This window comes from Mustelus asterias, chromosome 5 (assembly GCF_964213995.1).
Source record: "Mustelus asterias chromosome 5, sMusAst1.hap1.1, whole genome shotgun sequence".
Lineage (NCBI taxonomy): Eukaryota > Metazoa > Chordata > Chondrichthyes > Carcharhiniformes > Triakidae > Mustelus > Mustelus asterias.
In genome coordinates, this window is record NC_135805.1 from 79,749,745 (window position 1) to 79,775,349 (window position 25,605).

General features: G+C 39.7%; 1 protein-coding gene across 4 annotated transcripts in view; it reads left to right on the plus strand.

Annotated features, from left to right (window-relative positions):
* The window catches only part of cd2ap (CD2-associated protein), a 234,441-nt gene that overhangs the window by 203,180 nt on the left and 5,656 nt on the right, over positions 1–25,605 (plus strand). For all 4 annotated transcript variants that reach the window (XM_078212880.1, XM_078212882.1, XM_078212883.1 and 1 more), the window contains 5 exons: positions 6,459–6,589; positions 11,874–11,989; positions 16,748–16,849; positions 17,754–17,905; positions 22,670–22,733. In XM_078212880.1, coding sequence (XP_078069006.1) covers positions 6,459–6,589; positions 11,874–11,989; positions 16,748–16,849; positions 17,754–17,905; positions 22,670–22,733 — 565 coding nt within the window. The remainder of the gene's footprint in view (positions 1–6,458; positions 6,590–11,873; positions 11,990–16,747; positions 16,850–17,753; positions 17,906–22,669; positions 22,734–25,605) is intronic.

A 25,605-nucleotide genomic window follows, 5' to 3' on the forward strand; every position in this document is an offset into this window, starting at 1 on the left:
ATTTATTAGTTGTAACACTGGGGCAGACAAATTTATCATTACACTGTAAAACATTTGCTGTGGAAAGACCAGTTGTTACCTTGAGAGTTCCTCTGAAGAATTGATCAGGTCCAACATTTCAGCCAACATTTTCTGCTCACCTTCTGAAGGAAAACTTAAAACATGTGAAAGAGATAGTTATAGTGGAGGCTAGAAACACAGATGGGAGTTTACTGCTGACTGATCAGGCTATTGTATTTATAATAGATCAGTTCATGTTAAGATTTTTACAGCTGATTGGGGGACTATGTAGAATATAGTGTGTTCCTTGAATATGTGTATGTGTATTACAAACACAAAAGACTGACTGATCAGCAGTAAGATCCCGCCATTGTCCTGGGGGTTACCATTGGCTAGAAACTTAAGTGGACTAGTCATATAAACACTGTAGCTTCAAGAGCAGGCAAGAGACTGGGAATTCTGCAAATTTCTGAATTTTTAAGTGAGTAACTCACTACCTGACTCTCAAAACCTGTCCACCATATACAAGGCACATGACACAGAATTGTCACTGCACAGAAGGAGCCATTCAGCCCATCATGCCTGCACCAGCTATCTGAGCATTATGACTTAGTGCCATTCTCCTGCCTGTTCCCTGTATCCATGTGCATTGTTTCTAATCAAATAATATAGCGCCGTTTTGAATGCCTTGATTGATTCTGTCTCCACATATCACCACCACCACCACCATATCAGCCATGATCGAATGGCAAAGCAAACTCGATGGGCCAAATGGCCTCATTCTGCTCCTATATTTTATGAACTTATTTCCAGGCAGTGTATTCCAGGCCTGAGCCACTTGTTATGTGAAAAAGATTTTTCGCACAGCACAGTTACATAGTTTGCAAATCACTTTAAATCTGTGCCCTCTGATCCTTGATTCTTTTACGATCGGGAGCACTTTTTCCTCATCAACTCTGTCCAGCCTGCTCATGATTTTGAACACTTCTATCAAATCTCCTCTTAGCTTTCTACTCTCCAAGGAGAACAGTCCCAACCTCTCCAGTCCCCTCATTAATGAAATGTTTCATCCCTGGAATCATTTTTGTGAACCTCTGCAGTGTGTTCACATCCTTCCTATAGTGTGGCTCCTAACTGAGGTCTAACTGGTGTCTTGTAAAAGTTCAACATAACCTCCTTGCTCTTGTACTCTGTACTCCTGTTAATATAGCCCAGAATGCTAAATGACTTATTAACTGCTCTCTCCAACTGTCCTGTCACCTCCAGTGATATATGCATTTGTGCACCCAGATCCTGCTGCTCCTCCAGCCCCTTAAGAATTTTGCGCCTTGTTTTATATTGTCTGTCCAAGTTCTTCCAGCCTCTCACTTCTCCACATTGGACCTCATCTGTCACCTATCTGCCCATTCCACCAACTTGTGTAAATCCTTTTGAAGTTCTATATTGTCCTGCTCTCAGTTTACAATACTTTCAAGTTTTGTATCATCTACAAACTTTGAAAATTTCCCCTGCTCACCAAAATCTAGATCATTGATATATATCGGGAAAAGCAAGGGTCCCAAACCAGCCCCTGGGGAGCACCACTACAAACCTCCCTCCAGTCTGAGAAATATCCATTGACCATTACACCTATAATTCAGCCAATTTTTAAAATCCATATTGCCCCTGTCCCTTCCATGAGCTATAACTTTTCTTGCAAGTTTGCCATGTGGCACTGTATCAAATGTCTATTGAAAGTCCATGTACACCTTATCAATGACACTACCCTCATTGACCCTAAATCCAGCAAGTTTTATAAACACAGTTTCCCCTTTTGAAATCCAGGCTGGCTCTTCTTAAATAACCCATATTTTTCCTTGTGGTTACTAATTCTATCCCAAATAATTGATTTTAGAAACTTGCCACCAGTTATGGTAAACTGACTAGTTTGTTGTGCTGGACCTATCCTTGCAACGTTTTTGAACAAGGGCATAACACTTGCAATTTTCCAGTCCTTTTGCACCTCGCCCAAGTCTAAAGAAGACTATGGCCAGCACCCCTGCAATATTCATTCTCACTTCCTTCGATATCCTTGGATGCATCTCATTAGTCCAGGTGCCTTGTCAACTTTGAGTACCAACAGACCGTACAACACTTCCTCCTCAGCAATTTTGAACCTTTCTGGTCAGGAATGTGATTCTCCACTTCCCTCAAGAAAGTAATCACCATCCAGGCCAAAACAGCCCACTTGATAACGCCCCATCAACATTCATTCCCTCCATCATCATTGTCCAATGGCAGCAGTGGCACCATTTGGAAGGTGCATTGCACTAATCTTCCTTCACCACCACTTTCCAAACCTACGACCGCTTCTACCAACTAGAAGGGCAGCAGATGCATAGGAGCACCCACCACCTGCAAGCTTCTCTCCAAGCCATGCACTATCCTTGAATGGAATTATATCACCTTTCACTGTTACTTGTAAAAATCATGGAACTCACAAAAGACACTTTGGGTTTGCGCATACAAGATGTACTGCTGAGGTTCAAGAAGGTGGCTCACCACCACCACCTCGAGAGCAGTTCGTGATGGGTAACAAGTGTTGGTCCTGTCAGCGATTCTCACATCCCATAAGAGATGAAGCATGCGATCATGAGTATTATATTTTCCCACAGGAAGGAAATGGCACAAGCTGGCACCATTCACTTAAAATCACAAAATTTCAGCCCAAAAATCAGTAATTCAACCAACCACATCGGAATCTTTTCTGTGTGTTGACCTCCTTGTCTAATCGCAATCCTGCCACTCCCTATATCTTTTCAAGATTTTTAAGCACCGACTTAAATCCTCTTTAAAATAATTAATGAAGTCTTGCTTCAGTAAAGGTTCATCACAAATAAACAAAACTTCACTGATTACACCTCAGCTGGAGTATTGTGTCCAATTTTGGAGCATCAAACTTTAGAGAGGATTTGAGTGCTTTAGAAGGGATTTGGATTATATTTATTAGTTTATTATATAGTCGAGGAACTTTAATAAAAATGAAGTTTTGCTTTTAGCAGAGGGGATTAAGGGGAGATTTAATAGAAGTACTCATAATTATGAGGGGTTTTGTAAGAGATCCAGGAAGAAACTACTCCCACTCTGGTGTGGGGGCAGAATGGTCAATAATAAGAGGATAAAGATCTAAAAAAGTATGTTTTACACAGCAAGTATGATCTGGTTGTGCTACCTGGAAGGGTGGTGGAAGCAAATTCAGTAATAACATTCAAAGAGGAAATTGATCTATACTTAAAGGAAAAAAATGCAAATCTGATGGGAAAGAGCAGAGGAGTTGTGATTAATCGAATGCCCCTTCCAAAGCAAAAGCAGAGTCTCGATGGACCAAATCACCTCCCTCTGTGCTGTGAAATTCTATAAACTTTCATTCTACTCGTCCTTTATAGAAATACCCCTTCTCTTATTTTTTTTAAAATTTACTTGAACCTTTGTTCTATTACTATTTCATCAACTAATGGAAGCAACATAATATCATTACCCTTCCAAAACCTTTCCCTCTCTTGGGTTTGCCTTCAAGTAACTAACTTCTCAGACCTGTCTGTATCAATGCAACATTTCATCCCTGATAATATTCAGTAAGAAGTCTCTCAACACCAGGTTAAAGTCCAACAGGTTTACTTGGTATCACGAGTTTTATGAGCGCTGCTCCCCTCACCTGATGATGGAGCAGTGCTCTGAAAGCTCATGATACCAAATAGACCCTGTCGATAATATTCAAGTAAATTTATACCGGATCTTGCTGCTGCTTTTGTATTCTTGTAATGGTGTGCCTGTTACTCAAATCGAAGGTTCTGTACGAGTTCAGTAATAGCTCAATAGGTATTTTATCCCTGTACGTAAAACTAAAAGTATTCTGTTTGCCTATTTTTTATTTTGACGACCGCTGCCACTTTTAATAACCTTGTATCTGTATATCAAATCGCATCTGCTCCATTTAAAACCTTGCTATTTTATGTGTTTTCTTTCCCTGTTCTTGCCGAGTTTACTGCTTCACATTTTCCTGCATTCAGATAGGTGACAACTGTAGGTCAATCAGCGTATCTATGTCCACAGGCAGCCTTCGCAATGCACAACATAATTAGCCATGCTTCCCAGTGTGAGGTCTCCATGATCTTTCAATTCCTGGATCCAAAACAAATATAAAAGGAATGGCTTTCACAGTTGTGACATTAAAGTAATGTGCTAAGAAAGAAAGCTGGGGGCTGGGGGTTGTTGATGATTGCACCTGACCTGCAGCTCCCCGCCACCCCCTCCACGTGATTTGTTTGGCAGAGATCTATTTCACCTTCTGAGTGACGAGTCCCGTAATTTTAAGGTCCTGCCTGCTGCAAAGTTAACTCCTAAAGGGCTGTCATTTGACAAATCTGTGCCACTGGTGAACTGAAACTCATATTTTACGACCAGTGATTTGTACTAGAATGCCATTGTGTCTGAATGGAACTTTTTTGTACACAGCCAGATCAAACAAGATGTGTAAAATAAATGAATTATTTTGTATATCCCCTGAATTTGTATGTTTGTTTAGGAATATATATTTATCTTTTTTGGTAGGCCAGTCTTCAAAATTGCATGCAATCAGCGCTTGTTACCATGTTGTAATTGTAAAAAGTATGTAAATAGAAGGATGCGGACCTTAATTGACTACTGTTGACTATTTATCAGAAACGTATACCCTGTTCAGACTGATAGTTTATTATCATTTCATGGCTGGATTGTTGAGAGAATAAACTTTATAACTCCTAGAATCTCCCAATGACCACTGCATTCAGTGGAGGGATTTAACCTGGGATACTCTTCCGCCAAAAATATCATCTAATTTCTCCCTCCTCTTTGTGTTTGTCATGATGTTGAACTCTGTCCAGAAGCCATGTGCCAACAAAACTGACTGGTCCAAATTCACTCCTCCGATTGGCTATAGGATGCAATTTATCTTGTCACCCCACACCCAACAATTTCTGCTTTATGGGTTATAAACTGAAACACAGTGCTGTCGTTTACTTCCTTAGACCCCAGAAGAAAACATTCCATGACAAACAAATGATCTGTTTCCTTCCAGAGGTGCCATTAATAAAGTTACATTCTCTTGTCCATGTATCTTAACCCAAGCTCACACTAAATTATTGAAGTCAACCACTTCTTATAATATCAACAAATAAAAGTTTCCTCTCTGGTCCGGGTCTATTAAATGGTTTCATCCAAATTTTCAGGCTGCTTTAACTATCCCTTCATACTGATTCCAAAGTAAACACCTAATTGTGGCCATTAAGATAGCTTCAGCGCAAGACTCAAATGAATTCCATAATAAAACAAGTTTGTTCTTTGCAAACATCTGTGTTTCCTGTTCCCCCAATTCCATGATTGTTAGTTGCCCAACAAAAAGTCAGATTTGAAGCAGTTAATTTTAAACTGTGATTACAGAATAAAATTATAGATATGAAAGATTCTAATAATTATCAAAGCCTTGCATAATAAAACTATTGGAATTAAGTTCTCGAACCTGATGCCCTGCATCCTAGGGCCAAACAAATGGCTGCAAAGATGGTCAATGTGTTGTTTTGTCATCTTTTTTGCTGCAGTTCTCCAGGGCCTTAATGAGATTGCATCTGGAGCATTGTGCTTAGTTTTGATCTCCTAACTTAAAGAAGGGTATATCAGAGAAGACTGGACTGAACTCATTCCTGGGCCGAAGGGATTATCTTAAGAGGAAAGGTTGATCAGGTTTGGCCTGTATCCATTGGGGTTTGGAAGAATGTGGTGTGATTCTATTGAAACATATAAGATCATGAGGGAATTTGACAGAGTGGATGCTGAGAGGATGCTTCTCCTTATGGGAGAATCTAGAACTCAGTTTAAAAATGAGAGATTTTTTGATGGAGTTAAGGAGAATTCTTTTCCGAGGGTCATTAGTCTATGGAAATCTTTTCCCCAGGGAGCAGGAAAGACTGGGTGTTTGGAAATATTCAAGCCTGGATTAGATGGAGTTCTGATCGACAAGGGAGTCGTGAGTTATTGCGGACAGCCAGGAAAGTGGCGTTAAGGCCGCAATCAGATCAGCCATGATCTTTTTGAATGCTACAAAAGGCACGGGGGACTGCAGGGTTTACTTCTATTCCTAATTATTATGTTCTTATGATAACCATAAGGCTAATTGACCAATTATTTCAAAAGGAAATTAGATGGGCATTTGATAGAGTGGGGAAATGGGGCTTATTGGGGCTATTGCTTTACAGAGAGCTGGCATGGATTTGGTTAGCCGAATAGCTGCCTCCTGTGCCATAATTGCATTCTGACTCTACTTGAAAATGAAGATTATGGGACCGGGTAGTCAAGCTACCACCACAGATGATGCTCAAGTATTTGGTATACTCAATGAAATGATAAACCATTTAACAATTTCTGCATTCTTGTTGTTTTAATAGGACAAATGGAGAGCTGCCTCACAATCGAGCAAAGTCAGACTTTGATTCAGCTGTTCTTAGACCAAAATCTGAGCTGCCTTCATCACTTATTCGACCAAAATCAGTAGAAATTGCACATGACAAAGAAATAGGTAAAGAAACCAGAAAAATTCAAGATCATTGATTTGATTTGCAAAATAAGTTGTTCATCGCAATTAATAATCTGGATACTGGTTCTAATTTTCATTATAGTTTCTGGACAGATCACTGTCCAGTTACAATGGGTTCACTTTGAGGGCATTGTTGCCTTGCTGTGTAGAATTGTACAGAATCGGGTAGAATTGTGTTCTTATGCAAAAATGTTTTAAGATGGTGTACAGTAAACTTGATTTGTGTAGATTAGTGCACTAGTTAAATATTTCCAAGTGTTCTAAATACTGAAATAACAATGTGCCTTATCAAGTTTTCCTAATTTCCTTCAAAATTTCTTTTGTTTTGAATTCTTTTGAATTGATCATTTGTTAAAAGGAATGGTTAGGTCCAGACCTTGGTTCCAAGGTACATACAAAATGGGATAGTCAGGGCTAAATGAGAATTAAAGGCAAGTCTTCAGATACCATAGCCTGAGAGGAGTGGGGTTGCAATATGGAAGAAGGATTTGACATGATGACCCCTCTCCTGGGTTTACACTACTGTAAGCCTGCTTTAGCACAATCATGCAAAATCTTTTATTCCATCAGAACTCCTCAGACGTCTGATTATTTGCAGCTCACTTCTGGCCAGTGCTTCTGATTAAACACATTTAAATAGTTCATTTTCTGTTGCTTTGTTGAGCAGACTACTGATGTCATTTTCATGTCCCTCCCATCAGAAATTTGCCATGGCTTCTTTCCCTAATTTTTGCTTTAAAGCATGATTCTTAAATTGCTGCTTGAATATTTAAAAGATCGATTGTGGTTACGTTTTTCCATTAATTTTTCTGCCACCTTTGGGGTCACAATGTTGATACATTGGCTGTTTGTTGTTCTACTCGGGCCCTTTTGATAAGTGTTTCAAGTTTTCTTCCACCATACATGAGCCATTGCAGTTTGTGTCAGCAACCTGTTCGAGTATCAGAGGCATCAGAGCTGAGCCTGGGCCTTGTACTCAACAATTGTATCAAATAATTCCTAGAAATGTGGATAAAGGGCGGGCATTCTGGCTGATTTTCCCCCTTCCTTAACTTAGGAATGCTTTATCCCAACTAATGCCCATGAAAGTTGGTTGTAAAAATCTAATGCAATCAACATTAAAAAGTAGCTTAGTTTTCATTCAGTTATATAATAACACTGAATGAAATATTGATGTGCATGCTTTCTGAAAATAAACTAATGATCGCATTGGCCTCTTGATTATTATGAAAAACAGACATAAATTAAAATGGATTCATGTCCATAGGAAGCATTAACTGTTCGCCTGTGTTTAGTGCTAAACTTGTTATTTTCGTTTTACTCAGCAATGAATTCCAGCTTCAAGATCTCTAACTCGCTCAACTGCAAAATCACATCCAAAGAGGAATATATTACTCTGAGTTAAACTGATAATAATTTTGAAGCATGACCACAGGAGTGACAAATGTTAATAGCAAGCAAGACCATAAGACATAGGAGCAGAATTAGGCACTCAGCCCATCGAGTCTGCTCCGCCATTCAGTCATGACTGATATTTTTCTCATCCCCATTCTCCTGCTTTTTCCCCATAACCCCTGATCCACTTATTATCTATCTCTGTCTTAAAGACAGTCAATGACCTGGCCTCCACAGCCTTCTGTGGCAAAGAGTTCCATAGGTTCACCGCTCTCTGGCTGAAGAAATTCCTCCTCATCTGTTTTAAAGGATTGTCCCTTTAGCCTGAGGTTGTGCCTTCTGGTTCTAGTTTTTCCTACTAGTGGAATACTAGTGGAACTAGGGGGCGGCACGGTAGCGCAGTGGTTAGCACTGCTGCTTCACAGCTCCAGGGGTCCCGGGTTCGATTCCCAGCTCGGGTCACTGTCTGTGTGGAGTTTGCACGTTCTCCTCGTGTCTGCGTGGGTTTCCTCCGGGTGCTCCGGTTTCCTCCCACAGTCCAAAGATGTGCGGGTTAGGTTGATTGGCCAGGTTAAAAATTGCCCCCTAGAATCCTAAAAAAATGCGTAGGTTAGAGGGATTAGCGGGTAAAATATGTGGGGGTAGGGCCTGGGTGGGATTGTGGTCGGTGCAGACTCGATGGGCCGAATGGCCTCCTTCTGCACTGTAGGGTTTCTATGATTCTATGGAAACATCCTCTCCACATCCACTCTATCCAGGCCTCGGAGTACCCTGTAAGTTTCAATAAGGTCCCCCCTCATCCTTCCAAACTCTCAACGAGTACAGACCCAGAGCACCTCAACCGTTCCTCATATGACAAGCTCTTCATTCCAGGGATCATTCTTGTGAACCTCCTCTGGATCCTTTCCAAGGCCAGTACATCCTTCCTTAGATATGGGGCCCAAAACTGCTCACAATACTCCAAATGTTTCCATTGTTACAATCCCCAGAAAGGACCGATAACTTTTAAAAAGTGATATAAATTTTCCAGCAATCAAATCAAAGAATCTCACAATACTTAACAGGCAACTACCATACTAAACTATAGATAGTCCTCTTTAACTTCTTTATTCAGCAAAACACCCCATGCTGCGGCTATACATTCTGCTGTGCTTTTAAGTTACAATTCCAATTCCTCCCTGTATTAGCAAGATCCCTTTCCCCTGCTTGACCAAGATGAATCTTATTGTCCTTTTAAGCAAATTCTCTTCACGTTGAGCAAAATTGAATGGATTCCCCATTGTATGATTCTCTCTGGGATTTCGTGGTTCTAACTTTTAGACATTCGTATTTCTTTGGTCATGAGTTCCATCCCCACTAGCCCTTTGCTTGGTGGTTAACCCAAAAATAGCCTTTTACTTTTACCTGACAGAGCAGCATCTGTTATGGGCTCTCTTTGCACAGCTACTTTGGTCTGACTGATTGAATGTCTGTAGGATTGCAGCAGTGAGGCCAGTGGCCTTGTCTTTTGTGTTCAGATGTTAAAGCTCGCACCCATCTTTGCATAAGTTTTGACTTGGGCCTCTGTCACAATGGCAACCAGGCCAATGGTCCTGTCATTATGCAGAGTTTAACGCAGAGGGCAACATGGTGGCACAGTGGTTAGCATTGCTACCTCACTATGCCAGGAACCTGTGTTCCAATCCAGCCTTGTGTCTGTGTCAGGTTTCCTCCCACACTCCTAAAATGTGCAGGTTAGGTGGATTAGCCATGGTAAATTGCCCCTTAGTGTCCAAAGATGTGCAGTTTAGGTTGATTGGCCATGGTAAATGCCTGGGGCATGGGGATGGGTCTGGGTAAATGCTCTTCGGAGAGCTGGTGCAGACTCAATGGGCAGAATGGTCTCTTTTGGTACTGCGGGGATTCAATGATATGATGATGCCACGATAATGCAACTTGGCAAGATTCTCCAATTCCAGGGCATTCCCTTTTTTAAATTAAAAGAGACAGCTTAAAACCTCTTAAGTTGTTACAAGACAAACCCGTCTTATGAAGTCCAGTGGTCATTACATCGTTGATAGTCTTTCCATTACTGGCTCTATGGATAGCAGAGATCACCAGTAGATTATTCATGTTGACTTCTGATCGCAGTGATAAAATTAGAAGTTAAAGATTCACTTTCTAAGGATGAAAGATTTTTTATGCAGAGAAAAGCAGCAAATCTGGACTCTTTGGTGATGGGAAATCCACTCTTAAATGTGGCCAATGATGCTGAATTCAAAATAATGTAGCGTACAAGGGAGCAAAACTGTGACACTCATCAATCTGTTTATCACATGGATAGAGCATTGTTTGAGACTCGCGCTTTTCATTCTTGTGATATGCCAATACCCCCCTTCCTCTTGAAATGGGGCCACATAGAACAGTACAGCACAGAACAGGTCCTTCGGCCCACGATGTTGTGCCGAGCTTTATCTGAAATCAAGATCAAGCTATCCCACTCCCTATCATCCTGGTGTGCTCCATGTGCCTATCCAATAACCGCTTAAATGTTCCTAAAGTGTCTGACTCCGCTGTCACTGCAGGCAGTCCATTCCACACCCCAACCACTCTCTGCGTAAAGAACCAACCTCTGATATCCTTCCTGTATCTCCCACCACGAATCCTATAGTTATTCCCCCTTGTAATAGCTCCATCCACCCGAGGAAATAGTCTTTGAACGTTCACTCTATCTATCCCTTTCATCATTTTATAAACCTCTATTAAGTCTCCCCTCAGCCTCCTCTGCTCCAGAGAGAACAGCCCTAGCTCCCTCAACCTTTCCTCACAAGACCTACCCTCCAAACCAGGCAGCATCCTGGTAAATCTCCTCTGCACTCTTTCCAGCGCTTCCACATCCTTCTTATAGTGAGGTGACCAGAACTGCACACAATATTCCAAATGTGGTCTCACCAAGGTCCTGTACAGTTGCAGCATAACCCCACGGCTCTTAAACTCCAACCCCCTGTTAATAAAAGCTAACACACTATAGGCCTTCTTCACAGCTCTATCCACTTGAGTGGCAACCTTTAGAGATCTGTGGATATGGACCCAAGATCTCTCTGTTCCTCCACAGTCTTCAGAACCCTACCTTTGACCCTGTAATCCACATTTAAATTAGTCCTACCAAAATGAATCACCTCACATTTATCAGGGTTAAACTCCATTTGCCATTTTTCAGCCCAGCTTTGCATCCTATCTATGTCTCTTTGCAGCCTACAACAGCCCTCCACCTCATCCACTACTCCACCAATCTTGGTGTCATCAGCAAATTTACTGATCCACCCTTCAGCCCCCTCCCCTAAGTCATTAATAAAAATCACAAAGACATGGTGGCACAGTGCTTGGCACTACTGCCTCACAGTGCCAGAGACCCAGATTCGAATCCTAACTTGGGTCACTGTCTGTGTGGAGTTTGCACATTCTCCCCATGTCTCCTCTGGGTTTCCTCTGGGTGCTCCAGTTTCCTCCCACAGTCCGAAAGACGTGCTGGTGTGCATTGCCATGCTAAATTCTCCCTCGAACATGCGTTGGAGTATGGCGACTTGGGGATTCTCACAGTAACTTCGTTGCAGTGTTAATGTAAGCCTACCTGTGGCATTAATAAATAAACATTAAACTTAATTTTAAACTTAAAATGTTTCTGCTGTCGCGAGGAAGAACATTTTGTAAAATGTCTGATCCACTTGATCCAGGTGTTATATTCTATTACTGAATATTTAATCAATTTTTCATTTCAAAACCTTTTATTAAATTGACATTGTTGCATGTCCTGTTCATAAGAATTTGCTATACTTTATATTAGATTACTCTAATTCAAATTTGCAGAGTGATTTCTTTATTTCTTTTGCAGATCTCATGAGCTTTGACTCTGTAGAATCTTCTGGTGAGAAACTCACTCACCCTACAGCTAGCAGACCAAGAATGCCAGGGAGAAGGCCACCCAGTCTTTTTGTTGCCAGTCACCCTGTGAGTTTTTTAATCTTTACTTTATTAACTTGGCACAGGGGGATATTTGTGAATGTTATTTTGTGAGCATATAACCAATACAACTCCCTAATAGATGAAGACATTTTCTGTTGAGATAGTAAACCGCAAAATTAAGAAGGTCCAAATGTACTACTCGGTTTGTACTAGACTGACTCAGACAACAATGGGCTCATGAAAGTGGACAAAGAAGAGGAAAAAGCAGTGGTCCTTGTTCATTACCAATCACTGGCCCTTGTTGGACTAGGAAGTTGAATTGTTTATCACATCCTCACAGTCTACTTTTCATACAAAAATGTCCATTTGCCTTAAGGCATTGGGGCTCTAATCATCTTTGAAATATATGCCAAGTTAACATCATCAGGAGAACCAGGGCCAAGGATGAGTGAAAAATGGAGCAAACAAAACTGGTACCAACGGCTGTGTTTCTGGGGCAAGTTGTGTGGTTTCAGGAATCAGCATGAGCATGATTTGGAGACAAGTCAGGTAGTGAATGGTGGTCAGGTACTAAGGTCTATATGAGAGAAGTTGGGCTGAAAGGTGACACTGCAGGAGAGATCAGAAAATTGGGGGAGAGGAAAACCAATGAGGGTGTCTTGAAAACAAGTAACACTGGAAGTCGAGGCTTCTAAAGCACAGCACTGTTAGTGACAAGGCCACAAATGAGCTGAGAGATGTTACGAAGGGAAGTTTTTTTCTCTTGTAGTCACCCAATCTCAGCTAATCTTGGAAGCTAAGCAAAAAAACATTTTTGTCCTGAAAGGGAGCACAAATAATTTTTTATGCATCTTTTTCATTGCGTTGTTCTTTCTGAACCAGTAAAAAGTTGGAGATTTTTTTTTAAAGACTGGAAAAGCAATCAAACATTAAAACATTCAACCAAAGGTCAAACTTTGATGTGGGCATACAATATCTGTTATGCTACTTTTTCCCCATGGCAATGCATTACTATATGGATATATCTTGATCATTATATTCCTTTTCCCTCTACAAAAACTATTTTTTGAATGCAGGTATCACACACGTTTTTGTTTTTAAAAAATGTTTTAAGACATGGAAGAACAGGTCAGGTCGATTGGCCATACTAAATTGCCCCTTAGTGTACAAGGATGTGTAGGTTAGATGGATTAGCCATGGTAAATGCATGAGGTTACAGGGGTTGGGTGGGGTAAGATGCTCTTTCAGAGAGTCGGTGCAGATTTGATGGGCTGAATGATCTCCTCCTTCACTGTAAGGATTCTGTTCTATGGTTTTAACTCTGTCTGTATCTCATGGGCTGAAGTAGGGGTGCAGGAATATGATAGTTATGTTACTAGATTTGTAATGATGCAGAAACATAGAAATAGATTTATCCTGAAAAGGCAGATGGGTCTGGATTGGGTGGGAGGTTGGAATGATAAAAATCTGAATCCTGATGCCAGCACGTTCTCTTCCAGTTTAATGGAGGTGAGACAGGCTACCCATCTGCTCATAGGAGGCAGCTTGCTCACTTAGATATCATAACAAAGCTATATACCTCATGTTGATGCATGATTTTAAATGTATGACTGTTCGTCTGGATCAGTCTGGCTGACTTTCGGGCAGGGAAACGGTCAGTGATGCCATGTGCGCATGGTGTAGTTTAAAAACTCAACGGCATGTAGGAAAACTCCATCGATCAGGTTTCATGTGAATTGATAGTGCCCCATGCTTCTGACAAGCCACAAATTTAAAATTTCCCCATGAGTTCAAAATCTGCCACAGCAGCTAAGGGACTAAAAGTAATTATGTCAATCAATCTCAAACAAAAATTCATGTCAATGATGATAGCCATGAGATTATTGGATTGTCCGAAAAACCTGTCTGGTTCACTTATTTCTTTAGGGAAGGATGCTTGATGCCCTTCTCCACTCTGGCCTTATAAGAACATAAGAAACAGCAACAGGAGTGCACATGTGACCCCTCGAGCCTCCTGCACATATCCCTGATTCCCTAAGAGATCAGAAATCAGCCTGAGTGTATTCGAGCATGAAGCACCCACAGCCCCGTGGAGTAGAGAATTCCAAAGATTTACAGCCTGAGAGCAAAGAGACTTCTTATCTTGGCCTTAAAAGATCGATCTCTTATCATGAGACTGTGCCCCTGTGTTCTAGGTTCCCCTGCCAGGGGAAACAACCCCTGTGTCAACCCAGTCAAATCCCTTTTGAATCTTGTAAGTTTCGATGAGATTACCTCTTATTCTTCTAAACTCCAGAGAATATGAACCCAGTTTAATCAGTCTCCCATCACAGGACAACCGTCTCATCCCAGGAATTAATCCAGTGTAAGTATATTGAGACCGAAATTCCACACAATAGTCCCAGTATGGTCACACACAAGCCCTGTACAATTATAAAAGAATGTCCTTATTCTTGAGCTCGCAAATCCCTTTTAATGAAGGCCAGCATAGATAGGTTCTTGATTGGTAAGGGGATCAAAGGTGGGAAAATGGGGTTGATAAACTTATCAGCCATGATTGAATGGTGGAGCAGACTCAATTGGCCGAATGGCCTAATTCTGGTCCTATATCTTATGGTCTTTATAACGTCACTTTTTTCCCAGTTGCTTGCTGTATTTGCTTGCTAACTTTCAATAAAACAAAACTAACACACAACAGATGCTAGAAATGTGAAATAAAAACAAAATTACTGGAAATACTCAGCAGGACCGGTAGCATCTGTGGGCAGAAACGTTTTAGGTCGATGACCCTTCCTCAGAAATAAACCTTGTCTGCATTGCTTTGCAGCCTCTTTGTGTCCTCACAGCTTGCGTTTCCATGTAGTTTTGCACCTTCAGCAAGCTTAGATACATTACTCTTGATTTCTTTGTCCAAGTTATTGATATAGATTATATGTAGCTGAAGCCCTTAAAAACAAAGTGCTGGAAAAATTCAACATCTGACAACAAATGTGGAGAGAGAAACAGAATTAATATTTTGAGTCCAATGTGATTCTTCTTTTATTTCCATAAACCCTTCTCTTGTGCATTAATGTTTTTTGGGCATCTTATTGAATATTTTTTGGAAATCTTCTGATTCCCCTTTATCGTGCCAGCTACTTCCTTAAAAAGCCATAATAAATTTGCCCAATGTCAGGGTGGCACAGTGGTTAGCACAGCTGATTCACAGCACCAGGGACCCAGGTTAGTTTCCGGCCTTGAGTGACTCTGTGGAATTTGCACATTCTCCCCATGTTTGCTTGAGTTTCTTCTGGGTTAGGGGGACTAGCAGGGTCAATGTGTGAGGTTACAGGGATGGGGTGGGAGGTGGGCCTGGGTAAGATGCTCTGTCTAGAGTCGGTGCAGACTAGATGGGCTGAATGGCCTGCTTCTACACTGTAGGGATTCTAATTTACCTTTCTTGGAGCCATGTTGACTTTGATCATGCTATTATTATTTTGAAGTGCATGTAACTCCAGTCCCACAGCAATGTGGTCATTTGTCCTCTGAAACAGCCTAGCAGTCCACTTACTTGTATTCAAGAAGGTGCCTCAGTACCTTCTCAAAGGCAGTAAGGATGGGCAATAAATGCTGAACTTAACAAGAATGCCTACATCCCAGGAATGAATTTAAAAACAAAAGTACCATGGCCAAGCCACACTTTTCCTGTGTTCTCCAGAACAATTTGTAATAGCAGCATTTCTTGCTGCTGCTATCGGAATGTGGAATGATGCGGACAAACCTTGTTTATTACCCATCTCTGGTTCCTCTGACAACTGAATGCGCATTCAGATGGCATCATGCTCACTGCATTGCATGGAATTGAATCATTTGTAGAACAGACCGAGTGGATGGGTGAAATGTTTTCTTGTCTGATGGGAATTTAATCATGGGAGAGTGATTGTTCTTCCCCTCATGCCAATACATTTGCATATTCCAATATTTATTAATGGATACTCTGTATAGTAAGAAGTCTAACAACACCAGGTTAAAGTCCAACAGGTTTATTTGGTAGCAAAAGCCATTAGCTTTCGGAACAGGCTGTCCCTTCGTCAGGTGGGTAGGAGTTCTTTAACCTGGTGTTGTTAGACTTCTTACTGTGTTTACCCCAGTCCAACGCCGGCATCTCCACATCATGACTACTCTGTATAGACCAAGGGTCAAGTTTCAGATTTGCCTGACCAGGCTGCTTTATGGTCATAATAAACCAGTTAGTGCATTAGGCCTCAAAAACCATTTTTGTTGTATTGTGTTTTACATTCCTTGAAGCACTTTGGAAGTGCTCGAAAGACATAATATGGATACAAGATAAAATATGCATCTCAAAAAATAAATAATTTTAATATTTTAAGCATTCTTCTCTGCACATTATTGCCAACAAGAGTCAACCTTGAACCTTTGAAAATTTGTAACTCTGCAAAAAGGAGTTTACATTAATACTATTCACATCAGACTTAAGTATGGTTTTCCATGGTTTGTTTAATTAATTCACAATCTACATTTCCAGGCAGGTCAGTCAATTTGCATGCATTAAATTTAAGATTGCAATCTAGTATGAAATTGATATTTTAATGGACCGTTAAGCAGTTTGTCTGGAGATGTACAGGAAGTAGTCTATGTTTTAGTAGAAGGAAAATATAATTTTTGCAAATGTGCATAACTGAAAAGACAAAATTCATATTTTATGTTGAAGTCTAAAGTTGTCTAATATTAAGAAGCGATACAGACTTCTCCTTCTCAAGCAGATGCCATAAGAATTTTAACAAATAATCCCCTGCTTTTCAGCCTCTGGGTGAGAGTCATTTAGATAAAAATTCAAAAATGATCAAAGAGGAGGAGGAAGAAGAAGAAACTGCCAAACCAAAGCCTTCTGACATCGTTAAAAAGGTATTGTTTGTCCAATAAACTTGTATTAATTAATTAGACAGCTTTGATTCCATGTAAATAATGGTCTCTCTGCAGATGATCTTGGTTTATTTAGCATTGTAGATTTCTCTGTGGAGGAAGCAATTTGTAATTTAAAATAACTGCAAATTTCTAAAACACTTGAGATTGGACTTGAAGCTAAAATATGGATTTGGAGGGATCAAAGTTTTAATAATGTATGCAGCACACAATTTCAATGCGAGTCATAAATGAGCTCTGATAATCCCTTGCCTTATTTTTCTTACTCTCTTTAAAAATTATTTAACATTTCTATCCTCTGTTCTCCTTAGGATACCTGTCAACATCTGCATTTTAGACCTGTGGTTTGGAGCCACATGAGAGGTCTTCAGGGGCAGTATTCTAATTTGTATATTTCTCTCCTTGTCGTTTCCTCTTAGCACTGAGCTGAGTTTGGAAATTTAACAGCGTATAGATTCAAATTTTATCACACCAGAATCTTTAACGTATCATGAAATAATCAGGACATATATCAAGTAGCAAGGCAGTGAACTATTTCCTACAATTTGCATGTCATTTAAAACATTTGCTTCCTTTGTTTCCTAATAGACATGACATTTGATTGGTTATTGTGAAAGATAGGAAGCATTCAGGTAGCATTACTAGTGGCAAAGTCCATTTGATGTCTCCTCCAGGTCCCAAGATTTGTGGGAAGATGTATTATAAGTGCTTGATTTGACCTTAATTATGAAAAGTGATTTGTAGAGTCTTCTAAAATGAAGGAAGGTTCATGCTATTTGTGATTTGAAAAAAGAATGATCCTTATGACCAGTGGAATTCATGTCAAGTATTTGGATGTGCTTGGGATGGTTACGTGATACCATAATTTTATTTTTCACTACTTTAGCCTTCGTTCAAGCAGAATTTTGGGGTCATCAATGTTGTCGATATAAAAGACACAACTGAAATCGATAATAGGAACAGAGCTACAGTAGAAGATCTCAAGGCACAAATGGCTGACCTGATGACTTTTGTTGAGAGACTGAAGATTCAGCACAAGTAATAGAGCTTTTGGATTTATTACTAGTATTTTTAAAAAGAGCGAACAAAATTTCTTCACAATCATTGAATTGCAGACAGTTGTTGCACGCTCCAAACTGACAAATGAAGGAGTGGCACTTTGTCTTATTTTTGCTAAATTTACAGCATTTACACATTTCACTCTTACCTGTAATTTCCTCTTTCAGCTTGCAATGCATTTAAGTAACTTTTGATATCTGCTCGATCCAAGTTTTTTTTCCTTTGTATTGTTTTGACAATTTTCTCTTGCTATTTTATTGGATGGTTCAATTTACTGTCGTTCATTTTTACTACTTTTACTTTGTGATTATTTCATGGATCTTAATTTCTACAAATTGTTTTATCTGCTGGTTTATTTATTTTTTGTTCATGTTTTGGCCCATCTTCCTGTTCGTTTGTAGGACACATGGGTTCCAGACACATGCTGAAGAGGTAACCAATGACCTTTCCTTGGTATTCTTCTTATAGAAACATAATGGTTATGCTACAGATAAAGGCCATTCAACCCTTCATGTCTGTACTGGCTCTCCGAAGGAACAATTCACCTAGAACCACTCAACTGCTTTGTCCTCATAGCCCTGCACATTTTCCTTTTTATATAATAATCAAATTCCCTTGAGTGCCTCGATTGAGCCTGCCTTCATATTCTCAGGCAGCATATTCCAGACTCTAATAACTCGCTATGTGAAAAATATTTTTGCTCATGCCGCCATTGCTTCTTTGCTGCTTACTTTAAATCTGTGCCCCTGGTTCTCGATCCTTCCATCCATGGAAACAATTTCTTCCTAGCCACTCTGTCCAGACCCCTTATGGTTTTAAATAACTTTATCAAATCTCCACTCAACCTTCTCTTCTCTGATGAAAACTGCCCAACTTCTCCAATTCGAGTTCCTCAACCCTGGAATCATTCTAATGAATCTTTTCCACAGTCTCTAATGCCTCTGCCACCTTCCTAAATTGTGGTGGCAACACTGGACGTGGTACTCCAGTTGAGGCTAAAATATTATTTTATATGGGTTTTAACATTTATTTGCTTCTGTATCCTTTTCCTCTAATGATATAGCCCAGGGTGCCATATAATTTATTAACCATGCTTTAAACTAGTCCTGCTCCATCAATGATTTATGCACATATATTCCCAGGTCCCTCTGCTGTTTCACCCCCATTATTTAATATTTTCTTCCAACCAAAATGAATTACTTCACACTTCCCTGCATTGAATTTCACCTGTCACTTGCCCACCCATTCCACCGACCTGCCTTCATCCTTTTAAAACTCTACACTATCCTCCTCACAGTTCACAAAACTTTTCGAGGTTTGTATCATCTGCAAATTTTGAATTTTGTGTCCTGTACACCAAGGCCTAGGTAATTATTATATATCAGGAATAACAGTGGTCCTAACACAGAGCTCTGGGGTACTCCACTATAAAACTTCCTCCAGTCTGGAAAAACAAATGTTAATCATTACTCTTGGTTTCCTGTCACTCAGCCAATTTCTTTATCGATGATACTAACCCTTTTATTCCATGAGCAGAATCTTTGCTCAAAAGTATCTTGTGCGGCACCATATCAAATGTCTTTTGGAAGTCCATGTACACAGCATCAACAGCATTACCCTCATTAACCCACTGTTTCTTCATCAAAACAAATAAAGCAAGATAGCTGAACATGGTTTACCCTTAACAAATCCAGACTGGCTTTCCTTAATAAATTCACACTTGCCCAAGTTCCAAATGATCATTTCTAGAAACTTCCCCACCACCAAGGTTAAACTGTAGTTGCTACAATTATCTTTACACCCTTTTCTTGAGCATGGATGTAAAATTTACAAATCATCAATCCTCTGGCGCCACACTGAGTCTGAAAAATATTGGAAAATTCTGGTCAGTGCTTATGCAACTTCCACCCTCTCTTACAATGGATCCAAAAATGCCAAGGGATCTGGTCCTGGTGCCTTATCAACCTAAGACAGCCGATCCAATACCACCTCCTTATCTATTGTAAACCTTTCACATGTCTGAACTACCACCTCTTTTGCTGTGACCTGTGCAGAATCTTCTTCCTTGGTAAAGATTGAGGCAAAATATTCATTTAATGCATCAGTTATGCTCCTTCCATATGTAAATTTTCTATTTGGTCCCTAATGGGCCCCACTCCTCCTCTTTACCACCCTTTTACTATGTATATGCCTATAGAAGACTTTTGGATTTGTAAGGATCTGGGAGTCCCTTCTGGAATCTCACTTGGGTTCGGAACCCTCCCTGAATGCACCAGGAATGAGTGACAATGCTATGTTATGTCTTAAAATGACAATTTTATTGAATAATGATTATAGTAACAGTTAGATCATTATAATTGATAATGTAAAAAAAACTTGATTGAAAGGAGAAAGCACTTGATATATTAGAAGAAAGACAATTTTACTTGCATCCTATAATACAGATGTATACTATATTGCAAATGTTTCTATGATTTCTTTTTTTTTCACCCCAAATTGCTCTGTTCATGACTGCTCTCCAAAAAGATAAAATTCCACTTAGTTTATATATCACCAAGTCTCCAAATAACCTTACACAAATGGGATCTTCTGTCACTCACTCCATTCCCATTCTTCCCTCCTGTAATCTCGAGTGCTTGCCTTATGAGGGAAGGCTGGACAGATTAGGCTTGTATCTGCTGGAGTTTAGAAGAGTAAGAGGTGACTTGATTGAAACAAAAAAGATCCTGAAGTGACTTGACGGGGTAGATGTGGAAAGGATATTTCTCTTGTGGGAGAATCCAGAACTGGCAGTGGTAGATAGATTATTGACAAGCAAGGGGGTGAAAGGTTATGGGGGTAGACAGAAATGTAAAGGTTAAAATTACATTAGCCATGAGCTTATTGAATGGCAGAGCAAGTTCAAGGGGCCGAGTGACCTACTCCTCCTAATTTGCATGTTTGTAGGAATATTTTCAATTTGGCAGGCTGTGACTAGTGCAATGCCGTAAAGATCGGTACTGGGCTATGTGCAATCTATCTTAATTAAGAAAACTAGTGAAATGCATCTAAATTTGCTCACAATACAAAGGAGATGGGAATGAAAGCTGTGAGGTGGACACAGGCTGCAAAGCAATACCAACGGGGTGAGTTGGCAGCAAAGTGGCAGATGAAGTATAATGTGGAGAAATGTGAGGTAATTCACTTTGGTCTTAAGAATGGAAAAGGAGAATAAGTTTTAAAAGACCAGAAACTTTAAATATTGATATTTAAGGGGATTTGTACAAAGAGCACAAAGTTACTATGCCGATCCAGCAACCAATTACAAAGGCAAATGGCATGATGGCTTTTATTGCAAGAGAATTGGAGTGTAAGAGTAAAGAAGTCTTGCTACAATTGTGCAGGGCTTTGCCAAGAGCCAAGACCTTGAATGTTGTGTGCAGTATTTGTTGCCATATTTAAGAAATGATGCATTTCCAATGGAGGAAGTACAGTGAAGGTTCACAGATTGGTTTCTGTGATGAGAGGGTTGTTCTATCATGAGATTTGGGCCTATACTCTCAAGTTTCGAGAGGTGATCTAATTCAAACATAGAAAATTCTGAAGGGGCTTGACAAGGTGGACACTGATTGTTTCCCCCTGGCTGGGGAAACTAGAATACTGGGGCACCGTCTCTGAATAAGGGCCTGATCGAGTAGGACTGAGATGAGAAATTACTTAACTCAGGAGGTTGTGAATCTTTGGAATTCTCCATTCCATTCGGCTGTGGATGCTCCAGCCTTGAATTTATTTAACACCTGAGATAGAGAGATTTTTCATCACTCATGAAATTAAGGGGTATGGGGAGCAGACAGGAAAGTGGAATTGAAACCAATAATCAATATGGTCGTACTGAATGGCAAAGCAGACTCAGCGGGTTGTATGACCTATTCCTGCTCCTGTTTCTTACGTTCTCAGTTAACCTAAATTTAAACCTTATGATACCTTGATTGTTGCTCTCTCAATGTTTCCCTCCTGCCACTTGACCCACTTCATTTTCCAGAAATAGTTCCCATTATGTTTCCTTCCTCATTTTGGACCTGAAGTATACTGATCTAGGCAATTCCCCGAAACACACTTCAGAAACACTTCCCCTTCTTTGCCCTTTATGATATTGCTGCCAATGTCTACATTAGGATAATTGAAGTCCCCCCATTATCACTATTTTGCACGTCTCCATAATTTCCTTGAAAATATGTTCCTTTATCTCTTTCCCATTAGATGGTGGCCCATCCACCCAATAGTGTAATCATTCCTCTATTGTTCTTGGAGGTTGTTGTCAAGGAGGTTGTTGTCTTAACCTCACTTGGACATGCTCTCTTTTGGGCAGTCTCTCCAACACTAATGTTCTCGATCAGTACTGCCCTCTCACCCCTCTGTTTTTCCCTATCTTTCTTGAACGCCTTGTATCCAGGAAAATTTAGTACCCAGTTCTGCCTATTTTATTTAAAGCTAGTTCTGCTTTAGCCCCTGAGCACGATATCATCTATATTTATATTGCCTACAGCTTACCAACTTTATTTACCCATATATGCTTTCTTAACATAATTTGGCCTTTATTGCATTCCCTTTTTCTCTGACCCCACCTTATCCCTTACTATTTATTTTGCTAGCGTGACATAAGTTTGCATCTACAGTGTAACTGATGCTGAAGTGGGACAAGCAAAACATCCTAACTATAATGCTGCATTCCAAACTAACAATATTTACTTCTAATGTCCACAGGAAAGAAATAACTGAACTAAGGAATGACTTTGAAGAGGAGAAGAAACAACGTACTGCCTTACAGGTAAGAGTCAAAACTCTGCAGATTTTAATACCTTGGGGTAACTTCTTTTTTTGCTAAGTGTCAGCTGTGACTTCATTGGTAGAACACTGAACTCAAAATCAAGAGATTGTGATTTCAAACCCCATTTCAGAAACCAACTCCAGATTAACACTCCAGTGGAGTATTGAAGAGGTGCAATGCTATCTTTCAGATGAGACACTGAACTGAGGCTCCATCTACCCTTGGAAGTGGATGGAAAATATTTAGGGAATTTAAGTTAGGGGGATCTCCCTGGTTGTCCTATTGCTCAACCAACCTCAGTAAAATAGGTTAACTGGTTGTTATTGTGTTGTTGTTGTGAGACCTTGATGTGTGGAAATTGTCTGCTGCAATTCCCACCACACTTCAGAAGTACTACTTTGGCTGAAGCACTTGGGCACATCATGAGTGATACAAAAAAATGCAAAACTTTTTTTCTGTGGTCAGTACAGTTCAACCAGTTTATTTGCCAGTATAAAACTCAGCATTATATTTTGGAATCATATCGAGTTTTACAACACAGCAGAAAACAATTCAGCCCATTGTGGCTATTCCGACATTTTTTGAACAAATCTATTCACTTGGTTTTAATCCCTGTTAGTTTTATTCTTCTTGAATATAATATCATATCCCTTTTAAAAGCTATTATGGTGTTTATTTCCTTTACGGGGGGCATCAACATCCTAACAACGCTCCATGTAAAAATAACACCCCTACCATTGATGTTCATGTGGTGATGTTTTTAATTGATGCCCTTTAGTTACTGACTCCTTAACCAGTGATTTTTTTCCCCCTGAATTTACCTTAATGAAATGCATTATAATTTTGAACAGCTATCAGATCTCCCCTTCTATACTCTAATGAAATGGGCCCTTGTGTCTCTCCACATGTCTAAGGCCTTTCGTCCCTGGCATCATTTCTTCTGACCCCTCCCCATGGCTTCATATTCTGCCTGAAGTAATGCCCTCAAAACTGCGCATATATTAACTGTAGTCTAATCAATGATTTGTTCAGGTTTATATTGCTTTGCTTTTGTATTCTAAATCTCATTCATAAATCATGTGGAACTATGTTTTTGTAAAATATCCCATTTTTTTCTTAAATACCTCTCTTTCTGAATTCCTTTATGTTGCTTGTTCAAATCTTTTTAAAGCTTAGCAGTTTAATATATATTTATTCTTGCACAAAATCTGTCACCTTACATTCCTCTCAACTTTATTTGTCATGCACTTATCTAACCTGTATGTGTCCTCCTGAAGTCAGTTAGGGTCCTCTTCACATTTTATCACGTGCTGAATTTTTGTACTGTCTGCAAATTTTACTGATATGCTCCCTGCACCCCAGCATAGATCATTTATTTTTGCATTTGCACTGAATCCACCACTGGATCCTGGGAACTACCACTTTTCACAACCCTCCATGTGAAAAGAATCCATTAATAACTGTTTCCTGTTCATACTGGTTCAACATCAATGTTCCCTGTAAAAAAAATTTCTGGGTGTGTGGGTTAAATACACACCCCTTTTTTTTACAGCTGTGCCTGTGCAATAACTTAGAAGCCACTTGTGCACAGCCTGGACAGGGACTTGCACAACTGTGCAGCTTAGAGGGAACATTACTTGGCAGCCTTGTTTGTGTGCTTTAATTTTGTTAATGATTTTCTTGAATGTGGCAACTGCTCAACCACCATTTGAAAATCTATATGAACAACATCTAACACATTTCCGTTATGAATGCATCAAAGAATGCAATTAATTTTCAGACACTGCTTGCCTTTTACAGTTTGCCTTTTCCAGGCTAGTTGTCCTCAATTAGCTCATGCCTTGCCAAGTGAGTATGAATTTTATATTGTGCCCTCCAGAAGCTTGTTCACCGAAGTTGGGCAAAACGTCTACAGTTACCTCATTTATACTTTTATCCCTTTTTTTTTGAAGAGAGTTAGTGTTTTGGTTCAATTTCCATATCAAAGAATGGTTTAACGATTGTGGTCAAAGTCATTTTGACATTTTTTCTCTGACTTCCTTGAGTACTCTGAGATGTATTTTATATATTAAATCTTACTGGAGTGTGTTTTTTATGATGTAGAATTTATTAAAGATTTGTAAGGCATTCCTAAGAATTTTAAATCCAGAGTTTACATCAATAATCTATGAATTCAGGAAAATGTTTGCATTCACATGCTAAAAATGTGGGGGTAGGGCCTGGGTGGGATTGTGGTCGGTGCAGACTTGATGGGCCGACTGGCCTCCTTCTGCACTGTAGGGTTTCTATGTTTCTATGTAAACACTGCATATATTTCTGACAATATCTGTTCTTAAACTGCCAATATTTCGCAATAATAAATGCATTTGATATCTCTATGATACATTAGGGTAGAGTCTAAAAATTCGAGTTCTTAAATCTTGAAATATTTTGAATGGAATCACAGCTTTGAAGATTTGCTGTTTTTATGTTCCAGGTGATTTATAAAACACCACCTTGACTCTAGGTGATTTATTTGTTAAATTTTCCCCTTCGACTGTGAGTGAAAGAAACTGAAATGTTCTCTTCATCCAATACTTGGCTATCTCATTCAATTTCTGATAGTACAGTGGAACCCCGATTTTACGCGCCCCGATTTAGCACGAAATCGGATATGACGCGATGGACCCTTTTTTTTTGCTATTTCCGGTTTAGTGATTTAACACGACCCCAATAACATTCACGATAACATTTTATGGACCCCAACCATCGTGTTACAACGGGGCTGCACTGTATAATAATAAATTAAATTTTTGGGCTGCAACGTTATTTTCAAGAGAATTGGTAACTCTTCACACTGCATTAAATTTCATTTTTCCCCCCATTTTCTACA